Below are 19,580 nucleotides of genomic sequence, written 5' to 3' on the forward strand. Positions count from 1 at the left end.
TTGCCTATGAACAAGGCAGTCAAAATACTTAGTCATGTTGTCAGTGCAACAGTGTACACTGTAAGTATATTCTGATGGAAACTAGCTAAGCTTTTGATTACAAGAACGCTGCACATTCTGTGGCATATCAATTGAAACGGTTTGTGTTACACACAAAATACAAACTTACACAGAACACAAAGTTACACATGACTGTATGTAGCAGACTGACAGCAAGAAATTGGACTGGAATCAAATTTATACAGTAATATTCTTTTACTGTATTGTTCGCACTGCAAAAAATCTGATAGAAATTCAGGAAAGACAGACAACTGTTTGGCAGCACTCTATAACACAAAGGAAAAACTACAAAATTAGAAACTTACTCTAAACATTCAAAACAACCTGAGACTGTGGCGTTCACCGCTATAATTAATCACTCCAAATCCTCAAGCATTTTGTTAACACAGCCCCAATCTTTATTGAATATACACCGGGAGCTTCTACTGCTCCCCAAACGTAACTTAGGTCTATCCCGCATGCGCAGTAGGCACTTAAATAAAAACAGACACATTTTTCACTCTCCGTGACATCTCCCCCCTTTCTCTTTTTTTTTTTTTGTTAGTATGGGTATACAAAACAACATCAACCCTTTAAAGTCCAAACACTACCTGCGTCCGTTAGGTATTACTCGTCGAACAGAATCTACTACGTCTCGAGCAACAACACAAAAAAAAACTGTCCCAGTGTGTCTTTTCCATACCTTACAATGTATTCTTTTTTTTTTTTTTTTTTTAACACACAAACAAGTAACTGACTAAGGGTGTGGGTGGACTACCACAATCCCTTGAGATGGGACAGGGGTTATTCTGCCCTTTAAGTCCACCATCTCATCTAACTAGCATACTTGTGGTTAGGTTTAACAGTCCTCCCAAACCTGGTGACGACTTGAGCAGAGAGTTGAGGGGGTCCAGGGGTATCAGCAGGAACATAAGCTCTAGTGGCGCTAAAGTCCTGCCTTGCTGGCACACTCTGCACATGCTGATCGTTCGGTGGAGAAGTTTCCATCTTTGGAGGTGAGGACGACTCCTGGTTCACCAGCTGGATGTGGCGCCGGTTCCTCCGGGGTGTGTCGCCTCGCTCAGTCTCCAGTGTAAAAGAGCGTGGCGCAGTTTCCCGGCGTTGCACAGTCGCTGTAGTTGTCCAAGCCTTTTCCCCATCAATCTTTAGTCTAACTTTATCACCTATGGTCAGTGGTGGAAGAGGTTGGGTAGAGTACATGCGGTTGTAGTACTTTTCGTAGCTCAGTTTTGCTTTCGCATCATTTGCTCTAACAGTCTCTAGATTAGGCCACATTGGCTGCAGTCTCTCTTTCAGAACTGGGAGCGTTGTGCGAATTTCTCGACCCATCAACAACTTGGCGGGGCTTTCCCTCGTTGGCTCTGTTGGGGTTGAGCGATAACTCAGAAGAGCTAGGTGAGGGTCGGCTTGCTTTAAGATCCACTTTGCAGTCTTTACAGCTCGTTCAGCCGCGCCGTTTGACTGGGGAAAATGAGGGCTTGACGTGACGTGTTGAAAGTTGTACTCAGCTGCGAAACGTCTGAACTGATCGGCTGAGAATTGAGGGCCGTTATCTGTCATAAGCTCCTCTGGAGTTCCAAAGCGTGTGAAGATGCTTTTCAGCTTCTGTATGACAGTGTCCGAATTTGTCTTTGGCAGATTTAAAATCTCGAGCCATCTGGAGAAGTAGTCTATCACAATTAAGTAATGATGACCTTTGTGTTCACACAGGTCGGCAGCTAGCTTTTGCCATGGGAGATCTGGCAACGGTGTGGTAATCAATGGTTCTCTGTGCTGGCTTGGCCTGTGGATTTTGCAATGTTCACATGACAACACAAGATTTTTCACCTTTCCAGCGATGCCAGGCCACCACACAGCACCCCTATATCGCTCTCGGCACTTGGTAAGGCCTTGATGGCCCTCATGAATCTTCTGCAACATATGTTCTCGCATACTTTTAGGGATCACTATTTGTTTGCCACGTCGCAGCAATCCATTGGCCTCACTGAGTGAACCACGATCTTTGAAGTATGCGTGCGCTTGCACAGCGATGCTCTTCAGGTGTTCCGGCCATCCATTGTGGACATACTTGAGGGCACACTGGAGTTCACCATCTTTTCTTGTTTCGTCTTTTATCTGTTCAATGGTTGGCTTCCTTACTCTGTGGTCATCCTCCACTGAATCCACGTATGCTTTCACCTCTGCTTCTAGGTCAGCTGGAGCGGTGTCTCCCAAGGGTTGCCTAGACAGGGCATCGGCGACGACTAGGTGTTTGCCGGGAACATATTCTGCGACTGGATTAAACTTCATTAACCTGATGAGCAGGCGCTGACATCGTATAGGTGTGGTGTCAAGGTCTTTTGAGTTGATGAGAGTTACCAGTGGCTTGTGGTCTGTGAGCAGCCTGTAACTCTCTAAACCACAAAGATACTGGTAGAAACGCTCAGAGGCCCACACTCCTGCGAGGCACTCTTTTTCAATCTGCGCGTATCTCTTTTCGGCTTTAGTCAAAGTACGCGAGCAAAACGCAACAGGCTTCAGTGCTCCATCATGGCTCTGCAAGAGTACTCCTCCAAGCCCATAACTGCTAGCATCTGCGCTAACGACAGTTGGCTTTGCTGGATCAAAGAACCCTAAGACGGGTGCTGACGAAATGAGCTGTTTCACTTCTGTGAATGCTCTATCTTGCAGAGGTCCCCAACACCAATCACGCTCAGACTTGAGCAGTTCATTGAGCGATTGCAGCACGGTGGAGAGGTTTGGTAAATAACGCCCAATGTAGTTCACCATTCCAAGCAGCCGTCTCAACTCACTCACGTTCTGGGGTGGTTCCATTGCTGTTATGGCTTTAACCCTCTCTGGGTTGGGGGTTATACCATCTTTGGTCACAACCTGTCCTAGAAAGTTCAGTTCTGGCTGACTGAGCCGACATTTATCCTTGTTGAGCCTCAGGCCTGCAGCTTTTATGGTCTCCATGACCTGCTTTAGTCTCTGGTCGTGAATTTCCTGCGTTTCTCCAGTCACTAAAATATCGTCCATAAAGACGACTGTCCCGTCATGCCCACGCAGCAGCTCCGACATCTTCCTTTGAAAAATTTCAGGAGCCGAGGTGATACCAAAGGGCAGCCTCTTGAAACAGTACCTTCCTAGGGGTGTAATAAAGGTGGTCAGACGAGCACTGTTTTCTTCTAGAGTGATTTGCCAAAATCCGCTCTCGGCATCCAAGCTGGAGAACACAGTACCCTTTGCTAGCTTGGGCAATATATCATCCAAGGTAGGCAAAATGAACTTCTCACGTTTCACATTCTCGTTAAGTCTTTTCAAATCTACGCAAACTCTTATTTTTCCATTCTTTTTCATTACTGGTACCATGGGCGCGCACCATTCAGTTGGCTCAGTCACTTCCTCTATTATGCCCATTGCCTCCATTCTCTTTAGCTCCTCTTCAACTTTGGGGAGTAGGGGGATGGGAACCCGACGTGGCGTAGCTATACTGTATGGCTGTGCACCATCTTTCAGAGTGATTTTCACTGGTTCTCCTTTTAATGTGCCCAGGCCACTAAATGTACTGATCTCATCAATGCGCTTAATTAAGCCCAGTTTTGTTGCCACTGTTCGGCTAAGGAGGTTTTCTCCATTGGTCTTAACCACTACTACCCGAAAGCAGCAGTTTTGGAGTTGGCCATTGACACGAGCTTTAATTTTGGCTAAAAACTGCCCTCTTGTGGCCACGACGCCACCAGGACTCTGTATAGTGTTCTTTACAGCACTGAGTTTGGGCTTGCTCCGTAATGTTTCATAGGTGGCCTCGGACATTACTGAAGTGTCGGCGCCGGAGTCAATTTTGAATGAGACTGGCGTATCCCCTAAAGTTAAAGTGGTACGCCAAGGTGGCTCATCTTCTGCTAACAATGCATCTTTGCTTTGTTTTAGCTCAACTGATCCTAAGAACATAGTGTCATCCTCATCAGCTTCAGTTATCTCCCGCACAGCTGTCTTTGAATAACACACTGAAGCAAAGTGTCCAGTTTTGTTACACTTCAGGCATTTTTTTCCTTTTGCAGGACACTGCTCCCTGTCAGCATGATTTCGCCCACATCTTGTGCATGCTCCTCTTATTGTCTTTTTGTTTATTTTAGCCGACATGCCTGTTCTTTTTTGTTCTGTCTTTCTGACTGATTTTATGTTATCCACATGCTCCGGGCCTTTCCCACCTTCTGTGTTCTGTGATTGTATTAGCTCACAATGCCTGGCCATTTCAATGGCAGTCCGCAGCGTTAGATCACTTTTCATTTGCAGTTTTTGTGAAACTTGCCTGTCACGGATGCCAATCACTAAGCGGTCTCGCATCTGCTCGTCTTTTTGTGCCCCAAACTCACAATTTTCGGCTAGCTCATACAGCTGCCTGACGAATGCTTCCACACTTTCACCGGGAAGTTGAACTCTTGAGTGAAACTTTGCACGCTCAAAGATAACGTTGCGTTTCGGGATAAAATGTTCGTCAAATTTGGCCATGACCTTGGCGTATTTATCGCCGTCTCCCGCGCTACCAAACGTGAACGACTTGAATATGTGCTCGGCCTCCGCTCCCATTGAATAAATCAGAGCATTCTGTTTCCTCGTCCTCCGTAAGCCGTGAAGCAATTCGATACCTGGCAAATCTCTGTTTCCAGTCCGGCCATGCTTCTGGCTTGGAGAAATCAAACTGCTCCGGCGGTATAAACTTCGCCATTGCAATCCGCGCGTCGGTCTCCTCAAACACACGTCCAACTTCGTCTCCAGCTCACTAGCGTTATAAGTTTTTCTTCTGACACCATGTGGCGTTCACCGCTATAATTAATCACTCCAAATCCTCAGGCATTTTGTTAACACAGCCCCAATCTTTATTGAATATACACCGGGAGCTTCTACTGCTCCCCAAACGTAACTTAGGTCTATCCCGCATGCGCAGTAGGCACTTAAATAAAAACAGACACATTTTTCACTCTCAGAGACAACAACTTAAGGAATTGTAGTGCTCTCTTTTCTATACATCCTGACGCTCCTCTCTGTTGGGCCACATGTTTTCATCCACGTCACACTGGATATCTTCCCTTGCAATGCAGCGTGGAAAGAATCTCCTGGAGTGCCTCATCCAGCCTCTGCAGGCATCTGCTGTGATATCCTCACAAGCTGCATCCATGGCAGTCAGCAGGTTCATCTGGGTGTACGACTGGTGATCGTACACCTTCCATCTCCAGGCTGAGAAGAACTCCTCAGTTGGATTCAGGAATAGGGAGTAGGGTGGGAGGAATTCCAACAGCATTCTATGATGAATGGCAAACCATTGCCTGATGGTGTTAGAGTGGTGAAAACTCACATTATCCCAAATGACCACATATTTGGGCAAATCCTCTTACATCACACCTCTCTCATTATCAGGGATGAGATCCCTGTAGAGGGTGTCCAAGAATGTGACGAGATGCTGTGTGTTATAGGGCCCTATAATGGGAATATGTGTAAGCACGCCATTCTCTGACATAGCAGCACACATTGTGATGTTTCCTCCCCGTTGGCCTGGCACATCAATGGTAGCCCTTCGGCCAATGATGTTTCGACCATACCTTCTGCATTTTGCAAGGTTGAAGCCAGCCTCATTCAGGTATATAAAAGTGTGGAGTGGTTCTCTTGATTCCAGCTCCATGATACGCTACAACACAAAAGGAGTAATGAAGTACATATAATGTTCATTTTGGACAAGAAACAGTTACATACATTTCAGCCATAGCAAATGTGTCAGTATGCATAAGGGTGTTACCTGTACATACTGGTACCGTAGCTCTTTCACCCTGTTACCATTTCTTTGAAATGGAACTTTGTACAGCTGTCTCATGCTCATCTGGTGTCATTTCAGAACCCGGTCAATGGTGGAGATGCTTACATATTTTGAAAAACATTGTTGTCCTGTGTAATGGCTTGCTGGATCTCCCTCAGCCTTATGGCATTATTTGCTATGACCATAGCACATATAGCCTCCTCTTGTTGAGGTGTGAAAATGGGACCTCTGCCACCCCTATGAGCTAGTCTTGCAGTCCTATATGGTATAAGAATGCAAAAATGCAAAACATAAGACTGAATAACATTTCAGAATTTATGTCAATTACAGCAGAGTGCACAATTCTGAATTACATACCTGTTTTCTCTACGAAACGTTTGAACGATTGAAGACACAGTTGTTCTTCCAATATTCGGCTGCACCCGGTGACCAGCTTCAGCCATTGTAAGGCCATGATTTAAAACATGGTCCACAATTGTTGCCCTTATTTCATCTGGGACAAACCTATGGGCATGGACTCTCCTACCTCTTCCTCTGTTTTGTCCCCTCAGCCTTTTGATAAACATGACATAAGCAATTGATAATGCAAAAAACAGCAGACAGTTGTACATGACCATTTGCATGAACGTACAAAAGCATTTGCAAAATGTAAAACACAATGATAAATGATATTATGATGTGCACAAGTGACAAGGAGATGTGGAGATTGAATGAACAGTTTTGAGAATTTCAAAAGCTGATCTGAGAAATGAACCAAATCGACTGAGAAAAACTGTAATATTTGTGTAGCAGCATTTTTATGACTGTAGGTGGAAGTTTTTAATAGAATTGTTACTGTAGGTACCTACAGTATTATTGGCAATGGAAGCAATAAAATGAATAGCTACAGTGTATCACAAAAGTGAGTACACCCCTCACATTTCTGCAAATATTTCATTATATCTTTTCATGGGACAACACTATAGACATGAAACTTGGATATAACTTAGAGTAGTCAGTGTACAGCTTGTATAGCAGTGTAGATTTACTGTCTTCTGAAAATAACTCAACACACAGCCATTAATGTCTAAATAGCTGGCAACATAAGTGAGTACACCCCACAGTGAACATGTCCAAATTGTGCCCAAATGTGTCGTTGTCCCTCCCTGGTGTCATGTGTCAAGGTCCCAGGTGTAAATGGGGAGCAGGGCTGTTAAATTTGGTGTTTTGGGTACAATTCTCTCATACTGGCCACTGGATATTCAACATGGCACCTCATGGCAAAGAACTCTCTGAGGATGTGATAAATAGAATTGTTGCTCTCCACAAAGATGGCCTGGGCTATAAGAAGATTGCTAACACCCTGAAACTGAGCTACAGCATGGTGGCCAAGGTCATACAGCGGTTTTCCAGGACAGGTTCCACTCGGAACAGGCTTCGCCAGGGTCGACCAAAGAAGTTGAGTCCACGTGTTCGGCGTCATATCCAGAGGTTGGCTTTAAAAAATAGACACATGAGTGCTGCCAGCATTGCTGCAGAGGTTGAAGACGTGGGAGGTCAGCCTGTCAGTGCTCAGACCATACGCCGCACACTGCATCAACTCGGTCTGCATGGTCGTCATCCCAGAAGGAAGCTGACGCACAAGAAAGCCCGCAAACAGTTTGCTGAAGACAAGCAGTCCAAGAACATGGATTACTGGAATGCCCTGTGGTCTGACGAGACCAAGATAAACTTGTTTGGCTCAGATGGTGTCCAGCATGTGTGGCTGCACCCTGGTGAGAAGTACCAAGACAACTGTATCTTGCCTACAGTCAAGCATGGTGGTGGTAGCATCATGGTCTTGGGCTGCATGAGTGTTGCTGGCACTGGGGAGCTGCAGTTCATTGAGGGAAACATGAATTCCAACATGTACTGTGACATTCTGAAACAGAGCATGATCCCCTCCCTTCGAAAACTGGGCCTCATGGCAGTTTTCCAACAGGATAACGACCCCAAACACAACCTCCAAGATGACAACTGCCTTGCTGAGGAAGCTGAAGGTAAAGGTGATGGACTAAACCCAATTGAGCACCTGTGGCGCATCCTCAAGTGGAAGGTGGAGGAGTTCAAGGTGTCTAACATCCACCAGCTCCGTGATGTCATCATGGAGGAGTGGAAGAGAATTCCAGTAGCAACCTGTGCAGCTCTGGTGAATTCCATGCCCAGGAGGGTTAAGGCAGTGCTGGATAATAATGGTGGTCACACAAAATATTGACACTTTGGGCACAATTTGGACATGTTCACTGTGGGGTGTATTCACTTATGTTGCCAGCTATTTAGACATTAATGGCTGTGTGTTGAGTTATTTTCAGAAGACAGTAAATCTACACTGCTATACAAGTTGTACACTGACTACTCTAAGTTATATCCAAGTTTTATTTCTATAGTGTTGTCCCATGAAATGATATAATAAAATATTTGCAGAAATGTGAGGGGTGTACTCACTTTTGTGATACACTGTATGTAGTGTATTGCTGGTCTGTGTATGAATTTATAGTAACTTTAATTGCAGCTTTATAAACAGCATTGTTCACATTTATGTACACACATTTTCAGGATCTTTAATGAAATTCCATTTTCAGGTTCAACAGTCCTACTGTGTGTGTGAAGTTTGAATGTTCTCTCCATTTCCAATTTTGTTGTGCAAGTGTACAAGTACAATGTGCAATGACAATAAAGGATTCGTATTCGTATATCATGGTTTCCTCCAGCTGCTGCAGTTTTCTCACACAGTCCAAAAACATGTAAGTTAGGCAAATTGGAGATACAAAATTGCCTCTGATGTTTAGTGTTTGACATTGAACTTGAACTGATAAATCATGTGTAACCTGTAGGTACCTGTCCTGTCCTGTCCTGAATTTGAAATACAAACACTCGCTTATTTATTCATACATCCAGTCATATAGTAGATGAAATTTAGAGTAGCCCATCCAGCTATTAACAGATTTTGTAGTACTTTAGGTAATGTATTTTCTGCAGTGTACTATGTAGTATATATCATACAATAAAGAAAGGGTGTCAAGAATATAATATAGTATAATATATATAATAATTTGTACAACCCCAAATCAGAAAAGGTTGGGACAGCATGAAAAATACAAATAAAATAAAAGTGCAGTGTTCCTTACATTTCCTTTTATTTCATTGCAGACAGGATGAACCTGAGATATTTCATGTTTTGTCTGGTCAACTTTATTTCATTTATTAATAAACATCCATTCCTGCATTTCAGGCCTGCAACACATTCCAAAAAAAGTTGGGACAGTAAAGCATTTACCACTTTGGAATGTTGGAATGTGTTGCAGACCTGAAATGCAGGAATGGAGGTATATTAACAAATGAAAAAATGTTGAGCAGACAAAACATGAAATATTTTGGGTTCAAACTGTCTGCAATCAAATAAAAGTCAAAGTAAATGTTAGGAACCCTGCATTTTTATTTTATTTGCATTTTCCATACTGTGTCAACTTCTTCTGATTTGGGGTTGTATAAGAACAATTCTCAACATCCACCCTTAGTTGCCATAATTATTTTTTATAATTAATAATATCTTTTTATTTAAGGCCTAAAACACATTCTAAAAGGTTTGCGCTGGGGAAATTAGGATCAGGAACAGTCCTCATCCTCTCCTCTACTTTCGGTTGCTCCCATTAGGGGGCGCCACAGCATATCATTCGTCTCCATCTTGCCCTCTGTCTGAACAGCTTCCTCTGTCACACCGATCACATGCATGTCCTTCCTCAGCTCAGCCATAAATCTCCTCTTTGGCTTTTCTCTCGTCCTTCTGTCTGGTGGCTCCATTCTCAGCACCTTTCACCCTTCCTCTCGCTTTGCTAGCTTTGTCTCTAAAACGTCCTACCTGGGCTACACTGTGAAATGTAAACAAAAAAGTCTAAAACAGGTGAAGTTTTCATGATCAGGTATAAAAGTTACATTAACAAGGCTCAGTTGTTTAAAAAAACCAAAAGACCAGTTTTACTTCATGCACAATTTAGGGATTTTACAATATACAGTTGATTAAATTATTAAAACAGGCTTTCTTGCAACACTTCCCATACAATTTCTGGTTATGTAGGTGGTGTCTGTAGTTAGCTGGACTTAACTAATAATGACAGTTCTCCAGCTGTGATCCTTAGATGTTTTTTGACTACTCTCTATACTGTGCATATGGTCAGTGTGAGCATATGTCCAATACCATGTATGTTCTTGACATCTTAAATTGAAATAAGCAAGGCAAGGCAAGTTTGTTTGTATAGCATCTTTCATACACAGTGGCAATTCAAAGTGCTTTACATAAGGAAAAAAAACATTTAATTAAAAGCATTAAAACATTTGTCACGCGGGGGCTAAGGACGAGCTAAGGGGCGGACACATGCAGAGATGTAATAGGGAACAAAGGATTTATTAATAACAAAGGGCAAAACAAGGCAAACTAGGCAAACATAGCATAACTAAGGCTAATAAAGACAAACATGGCAAAACAAGGCAAAACTAAGGGCTAGCGTAACAACAGCTAGAAACATGGCTAGTAACGAGAGCTAGGAACATGGCTAGTAACGAGAGCTAGGAACATGGCTAGTAACAAGGCTAGTATAACAAGAGCTAGAAACATGACATAAGAGCCAAACATAGCCAAACCCAGCCAAAGTCAAACCAAATAGTTCCCAACTCTGTGCTCCAGCGCACCTCTTAAATAGAGGGCAGCTGGAGCTAATTAGTCCCAGAGACCCAATCAGGAACGGGGGTGTGGCAGAAGACAGAGTGTTCACGGAGAAGAGGGGCGTGGCACACAGGAGCACACAGAGGGTTCAAGTGTGACAGATGCCCCCCCAAAGGCACTACTCCTGGAGTGCATTTACCAAAAAAACAAAAAACAAGGAGGTCCTGGGCCCTGCGGGGCAAATTTGAAGTCATTAAGGATGTTCCGAGGCAGGCATGACATAAGTGCTGTAATGCAGGCTGCCGACAAAAATCCATAAGCGCCGTCGGGGGGTGCCAACCAGAAACCAGAAGTGCTGTCGTGGGACGCTGACGAGGAGCCAGAAGCAACATCTAGGGGTGCCGACGAGAGTTCAGGAGTGCCGTCGGAGGGCAGCAACAAGAGTTCAGAAGCGCCGTCGGGGGAAGGGGGGGTTACGAGGAGCCAGGAGCACCATCTAGGGGTGCCGACGAGAGTTCAGAAGTGCCGTCGGAGGGCAGCAACAAGAGTTCAGAAGCGCCGTCGGGGGGCGCTGACGAGGAGCCAGGAACACCATCTAGGGGTGCCGACGAAAGTTCAGAAGTGCCGTCGGAGGGCACCAATGAGAGTTCAGAAGCACCCTCTGGGGGTGCCGACTTGAGAACAGAAGCACCCTCTGGAGGTGCCGGCCTGAGAACAGAAGCGCCATCGGGGGCACCGACTTGAAAACAGAAGCGCCATCGGGGGGCGCCAACTTGAGAACAGAAGTGCCATCGGGGGACGCCGACTCGGGAACAGAAGCACCATCGGGGGGCGCCAACTCGGGAACAGAAGCGCCATCAGGGAGCGCCAACTCGGGAACAGAAGTGCCATCGGGGAGCGCCAACGAGGAAACAGAAACACCGTCTAGAAGTGCAGACGTGGAACCTGGCGAAGAGGCATCGGGAGTCAGCTGCGTGGAGCCTGGCGAAGAGGCATCGGGAGTCAGCTGCGTGGAGCCTGGCGAAGAGGCTTCGGGAGTCAGCTGCGTGGAGCCTGGCGAAGAGGCTTCGGGAGTCAGCTGCGTGGAGGAGGAGCTCCTAACATGAACGTGGGACGGTCACGAGCATTAGTAGCGGGCACTGGCACCCGGACCACATCAGTAGTGGGCACCGGGGGAAATTCAACTTCCCCAGTGGGCACTGGATGCCGGGTATACGCTGCAGTGGGCGCTTTGCTGCGTGGAGCGTCTCCAATGGGTACGGGAAGTTTCGCAAACTTCCCTAAACCAAACTTATAAGGGTTCTCCCCTGGGAATTTGGCTCTCAAGAGGCCCTCAAAGACTTCAACCGAGTTCAGCTCAGCTCCCTTCTCAGACCAGAGCTGCCTAGCCCATTCACGAGCAGCACCCCTCAGTTTAGACATCATGAACAGTACCTTGTCTGATTCAGCTGGCTGGGGGTCCAGAAGGTGCTGCAGGTAGAGCTGGCTCTGTAGAAGGAAGCCGTCGACACAAGGATCACTTCCATCATAGGGAGCCGGCCTACTGAGCGTGAATGTCTGAGGGAACCTCATTCAGTCAAATTCGGGGAAGCCTGGAACATAAACCATCTCGCTGTGTCCTTATTGTAGGGGAACTATGTCACGCGGGGGCTAAGGACGAGCTAAGGGGCGGACACACACGCAGAGATGTAATAGAGAACAAAGGATTTATTAATAACAAAGGGCAAAACAAGGCAAACTAGGCAAACATATCATAACTAAGGCTAATAAAGACAAACATGGCAAAATAAGGCAAAACTGGCAAAACTAAGGGCTAGCGTAACAAGAGCTAGAAACATGGCTAGTAACGAGAGCTAGGAACATGGCTAGTAACAAGAGCTAGAAACGAGAGCTAGGAACATGGCTAGTAACGAGAGCTAGGAACATGGCTAGTAACAAGAGCTAGAAACATGGCTAATATAACAAGAGCTAGGAACATGGCTAGTAACAAGAGCTAGGAACATGACCAAACAAGAGCCAAACAAGAGCCAAACAAGAGCCAAACAAGAGCCAAACAAGAGCCAAACAAGAGCCAAACAAGAGCCAAACAAGAGCCAAACAAGAGCCAAACAAGAGCCAAACAAGAGCCAAGTCAAACCAAATAGTTCCCAACTCTGCTCCAGCGCACCTCTTAATTAGAGGGCAGCTGGAGCTAATTAGTCCCAGAGACCCAATCAGGAACGGGGGTGTGGCAGAAGACAGAGTGTTCACGGAGAAGATGGGCGTGGCACACAGGAGCACACAGAGGGTTCAAGTGTGACACATTCCTGAGATCTAGAACCTCAGAAAAACTTCTTGCAAACATTTAGTTACAATTAAGACAACATGAAATTCAAAAAAGAAAGATAAAAAATTAAGAACATGAAAAATTAAAAGAAAATATAGTAAAATATACCCTACAATTTAGGGAATATGAAATTAAAACAAGAGAGATAAGCAATTAAGAACATGAAGACTAAAAGAAAATATAGTAAAATATACCCTACAATTTAGGGAATATGAAATTAAAACAAGAGAGATAAGCAATTAAGAACATGAAGACTAAAAGAAAATATATTATAAAACGGATAGTTTTATATATGTAAAAAAGTACATACTTCCAGTACAGAAGTATGCAGTATGCACACAACACTGCTACGCACTACATCCGCCATCTTTCCAACGTCAAGTGATGACGTGGGACGTGATGACGTAATATCACCATGGTTACAGACTCATTACAAACCCCACTCGCCAAACTTTTGGATATTTATTGTGTTTTTGTTATTAATTCGTCTTTAAAATGTTTTATTTTATTTATCTTACTTACACTTGTAAACAGAGGACCGCTATCTTTCTTGTTTCTTATTACGCTTCGAACGCCTACGCAGCTCCAGTTGCATTATGGGATACATTAACGGAGTGTGCATCGCTTGCATACTCAAACATGGCTGCCCAATAAGTAGGTCATTCGGGTACTTCTCGCGTACCTCTTTGTGTATACTATGTATTCGGACATACTAACCGCTCTCGCGTACTCATTTCGCGTACTATTGAGTATGGAAGTATGCGATTCCGGACGCAGCCAATGTTATTTTCGCCCTCATGTTGCCTAGCAACACTGTTAAACGAACTACGTTGCGTCGCGGAAGAATGCTTTATTGTAAGTTTATACACAATAAATACATTTATGAATTAAACATTGTTGTATATATTGTATTTTATGTTACCGCCGTTTTATAAAAGCAATAAGCCACTCGAGACCGTGCGTTACTGTTATGATTTTAGCAAAAACGTCATCCCCGTGCTAAAATCACAGTAACGCACGGCCTCTCGTGGCTTATTGCTTTAGTAAAATATACCCTACAATTTAGGGAATATGAAATTAAAACAAGAGAGATAAGCAATTAAGAACATGAAGACTAAATGAAAATATAGTAAAATATACCCTACAATTTAGAGAATATGAAATTAAAACGAGAAATACACATTATTATAAGAGATTAATTATACATATTAACGGGGAAATTACAGTACTAAATACTAAGACTATCCCACAGACTGACAGCAGACAACGTAACTTATACTACCGGTCATCACCAATAGCACAGTGTTCCAGTTTACTGTAGCCATGTACTGATTTGTGCAGTTCAACAACCTTTTGTCCAAATTATTACTGTATTCTCATAGTAATAGATGAGTAGGATATTTCTAGCAGATACCATTTGCATCTGGTATTTGTAACTTAGTAAACAACTTTTGTTACAGTTTCAGCGATATTTCTATTTGTACCACACATATGATAAGATTTAGGGTTTTTATTTTATTGTACTTTTATTGTACTTCCAAATTAAGAAGAGTTTTTCTTTTTATTTAGTTTTTCTTTTTATTTAGTAAAAGCACTACAAATATTGTTTTACAGGCAGTTTTGTTTATGTTTGTGGAAAATACTTTTTGGCATTATGGTCTTATTGTACCAGAAGATTTTACATGAAAAAATCTAATGCCAAAATCCTAAAAATTAGTATAATCTTCTAGCAGAGAATGCTACAATCTATGCAAAAATGATTTAATGTGGCTTTGCCATGACTATCCCAATCTCCTGATCTAAAACCCTGAGGTGAGCTGAAGTCGAGTATCCAACAAGAGAGTCTTACAGAAATAATCTGAATTTTAAAAAGTGCTCCTAGATTCTCCAGCTTTATCAAGCATTATGGACTTGCACCTGTACTAAATTTTTGCCACAGCAGATCATTCTGATCCACATAACTGATTTGGCACAGTTTTTACACCTGATGTGCTTCTGGAAACAACTCTCGTCATTTTTATCCAGGCTTGGGATTGGCACTGAGACCGCACTGACAACTGTACCTTGCAATGGCCATCTCCCCATCAGACCTTCATCCCCATCAGATCTTGTCTGTGTATAAATCCAGTGGCTTGCTAATGGCAAAGCAGAAATTCAAACCTTGGATCTCAGTGTTAGTGGGCTAGCATGTTCAGCCGAACAGACAGACAGAAGGCGCCCAGGTGGTGCAGCGGGATATTCCGCTAGCACGCCAGAGCCGAGTTTCTAAACTCCTCTGTTCGAAACTCGACATTGCCACCGGTCGGCTGGGCGCCATCTTGCTGGCATAATTGGCAGGGCCTGCAGCAGATACTAATTGGCCACCGTATCTGCAGGGTGGGAACCGGACTATGTGTGGGGTGGGATCTTCATACGCTGTGTAAAGACCCTGATTGGCTGAAGAGATGCCTGTGCAGAATGCAAGGGCAAGAAGAGGAGGGCTGTGCTCGTGTCTGAAGAGGCGTGTCCAGAGACGTGCTCTCCTCGGATGCAATCGGATATCCCTCAGCAGCAGAAGACAAATTCACTGCGCTAAATCGGGAGGAAAATGGGGAGAAAATGCATTTTAAAAAACCAGACAGATGTACTTAATATATCGCCAAGAACTACAGTAACAAACATCAATGACAATATGTACTTAAATTACACCCACTCATACATACTACACATATTTACACATTTATACAAAGCAAAGGGCAAACCAAGACAAAGCAAGACGATAGCAAAAGATAACATTAAACTGTTAACATGAATGTTAAACATTTTTACATTAGAGATGTGTGTGTGGTGGCCATTGTGGTACTATTGTTTATACTTTCTATTTTAATGCTGTGCTGCTGTGGACGAGAATGCACATTAAAGCAATTGTGGAGCCAGACAGCAGAGATGTCTTGCAATACTGCTTTCTAAATCATATTGGTGGAATCAGCATGTGGTTGAAGGTGTTTCTGGACATAATGCCATGAAGTGGACGAGCAGAATTGTTCAGAATGTCCTCTAATTTTGCTTACAACCTTCTCCAGAGAGTCCAGAGTCAGTCCTGTGATAGAGCTGGCCTTTTTGATTAGTATATTAAAGCACATAGCATCTCCTGCCATGGCACTGCTGTCCCAACAGACAAGCAAACTGTTGTTAGAATGTTATTTTTAATAATTTTTTTTGATTAAGTTTACTTTATAGTTTACTTAATGTAAGGTTACATTTCTTCCATATTTTAGTGGGATGTTAAAGTAATTATCCTCAGACATTTTATCACAAGCTTTTTTTACCCATTTTTATTAAGGGCAACCAAATATTCTAGAGTTGATTGTACGTTATTATTAGTTTGTTCACAAAACCACACAGGTGCTGTATTAGACTGTTCTGTATTAGGCACCCTAGATTGCATCCCTTCCTTGTGCATCAATACTCATTACTCATCTTCCCCAATTCAGTCCCTTCACACTGATGAGAACAATATGATTCACCACTTCAGGTTTCCATTCAAAATGATAAATGGCTTTGTAGGTTATTGTGTGGAATGTCATTCCTTCGTTCTCTAATCATGTTGGATAGATTTATGCTCCAGAAGCAGTGGTTTTGTGAACTAGAGATAAGTAGATATACAGATGTATGAAAATATATGCATAGGAATATATACAGTTTACACAGAAAATTGTGAACAAAACAGTGGTGTAAAAACCTTGGGAAAAGTGTACAAGTGGCATAGCACAGTCTTACAGGAAATGTTTGAAGTTAATATCAACAATGATGAGTTATTAGTATACATCTCTACATCCATCTGTTAAAGAAAAAGAATGCTGTTATAGCAGCACTCTGAAAGTCCTGAAATGTCCTTGCAGAATAATTGCCAACAGTCATTAAATCTGCCCTACATCTGTTTGCAGGGAAAAGTTTAAACTATTTAGAATCTACAGCCCCAAATCAGAAAAAAGTTGGGACAGCATGGAAAATGCAAATAATCAAAAAAACAGTTTCTTACATTTAACTTTGACTTTTATTTGATTGCAGACAGTATGAACCCGAGATATTTCATGTTTTGTCTAGTGAACTTCATTTCATTTATTAATAAACATTCATTCCTGTATTTCAGGCCTGCAACACATTCCAAAAAAAGTTGGGACAGTAAAGCATTTACCACTTTGTAATGTTGCAATTCCTTTTCACCACACTTAAAAGACATTTTGGCACCAAGGATAACAAGTGATTTAGTGTTTCAGCTATTATTTTTATCTTAAGATTTGCAACAGTACAGGGTCGACCTTGTCGCATTTTTCGTTTCAAAATTCTCCACAAATTCTCTATTCAGGACTGCAGGCAGGCCAGTCCAGTACCTGTCCCTCTTCTTCTGCAGCCATGCCTTTGTAATGTGTGCAGCATGTGGTTTTGCATTGTCTTGTTTAAAAATGCATGGACGTCCCTGGAAAAGATGATGTCTTGTAGGCAGCCTATGTTGCTCTAAGATCTCAGTGTACTTTTCTGCATTAATGCTGCCATCACAGAAGTGTAAATGACCTTTGCCAAGGGCACTGACACCGCCCCATACCATGACAGACCCTGGCTTTTGGACTTGTTGCTGATAACAGTTTGGATGGTCTTTTTTCGTCTTTGGTCTGGAGCACACTGTGTCAATTTTTAAGACCTGGAATGCTGATTCATCTGACCAAAATACACATTTTCACTGTGTAATGGTCCATCCTAGATGCCGCCGAGCCCAGAGAAGTCGAAGCTGCTTCTGGACATGATTAACATAAGGCTTCTTTATGCACAGTAAAGTTTTAAGTGGCATTTGTGCATGTAACTCTGTATTGAAGTGCTTGACAAAGGTTTAATAAAGTAATCCCTTGCTCATGTGGTTATATCAGCTATTGTTGAGTGGTGGTTCTTGATGTAGTGCCGTCTGAGGGATCGAATATCACAGGCATTCAGCTTAAGCTTGCGCCCTTGGCCTTTACGCACTGAAATTTCTCTCGATTTCTTGAATCGTTTAATGATATTATGCACTGTAGAGGGAGAAATATGCAAATTCCTTCCAATCTTTCTTTGAGGTACATTGTTTTTAAACATTTAAATAATTTTCTCACACAATTGTTGACAAACTGGAGATCCTCTGGTCATCTTTGCTCATCAAAGACTCGACCTTTGCTGGATGCTGCTTTTGTACCAAACCATGATTACAATCACCTGTTGACATCACCTTTTTGGAATCACATCATTATTTCATTTTTTCACCTCATTACTAGCCCTAAAATGCCCCCGTCCCAACTTTTTGGAATGTGTTGCGGGCCTAAAATGCAGGAATGGAGGTTTATTAACAAATGAAATAAAGTTGAGCAGACAAAACATGAAATATCTTGGGTTCAGACTGTCTGCAATCAAATAAAAGTCAAAGTAAATGTAAGAAACACTGCTTTTTTATTTTATTTGCATTTTCCATACTGTCCCAACTTTTTCTGATTTGGGGTTGTATTTAGAATCTATCTATCTCCAAAATTTGTAATGTTGCCATTTCTTTTCACAACACTTAAAAGACGTTTTGGCACTGATGATACCAAGCTACCATTTTAATGCAAACAAGGTTTGCAATACAAGGTTGTCCTTGTTGCATGTTTCCTTTCAGAATTCATCACACAATACATTCTCAATTTGAGACAGGTCAGGACTGCAGGCAGGCCAGTCCAGTACCCATACCCTCTTCTTTCACAGCAATGCCTTTGTAATGTGTGCAGGATGTGGTTTGCACTGCCTTGTTAAAAAAATGAATGGACATCATTGGAAAAGATGACATCTTGAAGGCAGCATATGTTGCTGGGACCCTGGCACAGCCCCATACCATGACAGACCCTGGCTTTTGTATTTGTTGCTGATAACAGTCTGGATGGTCCTTTTCATCTTTGGTCCGGAGCACACAGCAACCTTTTCTTCCAAAAAAGATCTGGAATACTGATTCATCTGACAACAATACACATTCCTGATGTGTGATGGTCCATCCCAGTTGCCACCAAGCCCAAAGAACTTGATACTGCATTTGGACATGGTTAACACAAGGCTTCTTACTTTTAAATGACATTTGTGAATGTAAGTCTGTATTGTAGTGCTTGACAAAGGTTTGCCAAAGTAATCTTTTGCCCATGTAGTTATATCAGCTATTGTTGAGTGGCGGTTCTTGAGGAAGTGCTGTCTCAGGGATCGGAGATCACGGGAGTTCAGCTTAGGCTTGCACTTATGCCCTTTACACAGTAATTCCTCATGATTCCCTGAAGTATTTAATGATAGTATTGACTCTAGATAACAAAATGTCCTCCAATCTTACTTTAAGAAATGTTATTTTTAAACATTTTAATAATTTTTTCATGCATTTGTTGACTGAAGATCTTCTGTCCATCTTTGCTCCTCAAAGCCTTTTAGGGATTCCAAATCATTCCCCTTGTCAATCAGTTCAAAAAGAATATTTCTCAACGCAAGATTGCAAATAATTTAGGGTTTTTACCATCATTTCACCATCTACCATACATAATACTGTGAAACATTCAGGGAATCCAGAAAAATCTTAGTCTGAGTAGGGCAAGACCAGAAACCACTGTTGAAAGTGTGTGACCTTTGAACCCTCAGACGACATTGCATAAGAAACTTTCATGTTATTGTGCTAAATAATTCATATACCGTATACTGTATATGGGCTC

At 42.7% G+C, this 19,580-nt stretch overlaps 1 protein-coding gene across 1 annotated transcript in view; it reads right to left on the reverse strand.

Moving 5' to 3' along the window:
• Positions 1–435: 435 nt before the first annotated feature.
• Positions 436–19,580, reverse strand: part of LOC134311472 (uncharacterized protein K02A2.6-like) — a 45,615-nt gene continuing 26,470 nt past the window's right edge. Inside the window, exons 4-7 of the mRNA XM_062993105.1 lie at positions 14,922–15,429; positions 6,212–6,406; positions 5,837–6,112; positions 436–5,728 (exon numbers count right to left, since the gene is read on the reverse strand). Coding sequence (XP_062849175.1) covers positions 874–4,632 — 3,759 coding nt within the window. The 5' untranslated portion in view covers positions 4,633–5,728; positions 5,837–6,112; positions 6,212–6,406; positions 14,922–15,429 and the 3' untranslated portion in view covers positions 436–873. The remainder of the gene's footprint in view (positions 5,729–5,836; positions 6,113–6,211; positions 6,407–14,921; positions 15,430–19,580) is intronic.

The sequence above is a fragment of the Trichomycterus rosablanca genome, chromosome 1 (assembly GCF_030014385.1).
Source record: "Trichomycterus rosablanca isolate fTriRos1 chromosome 1, fTriRos1.hap1, whole genome shotgun sequence".
NCBI lineage: Eukaryota > Metazoa > Chordata > Actinopteri > Siluriformes > Trichomycteridae > Trichomycterus > Trichomycterus rosablanca.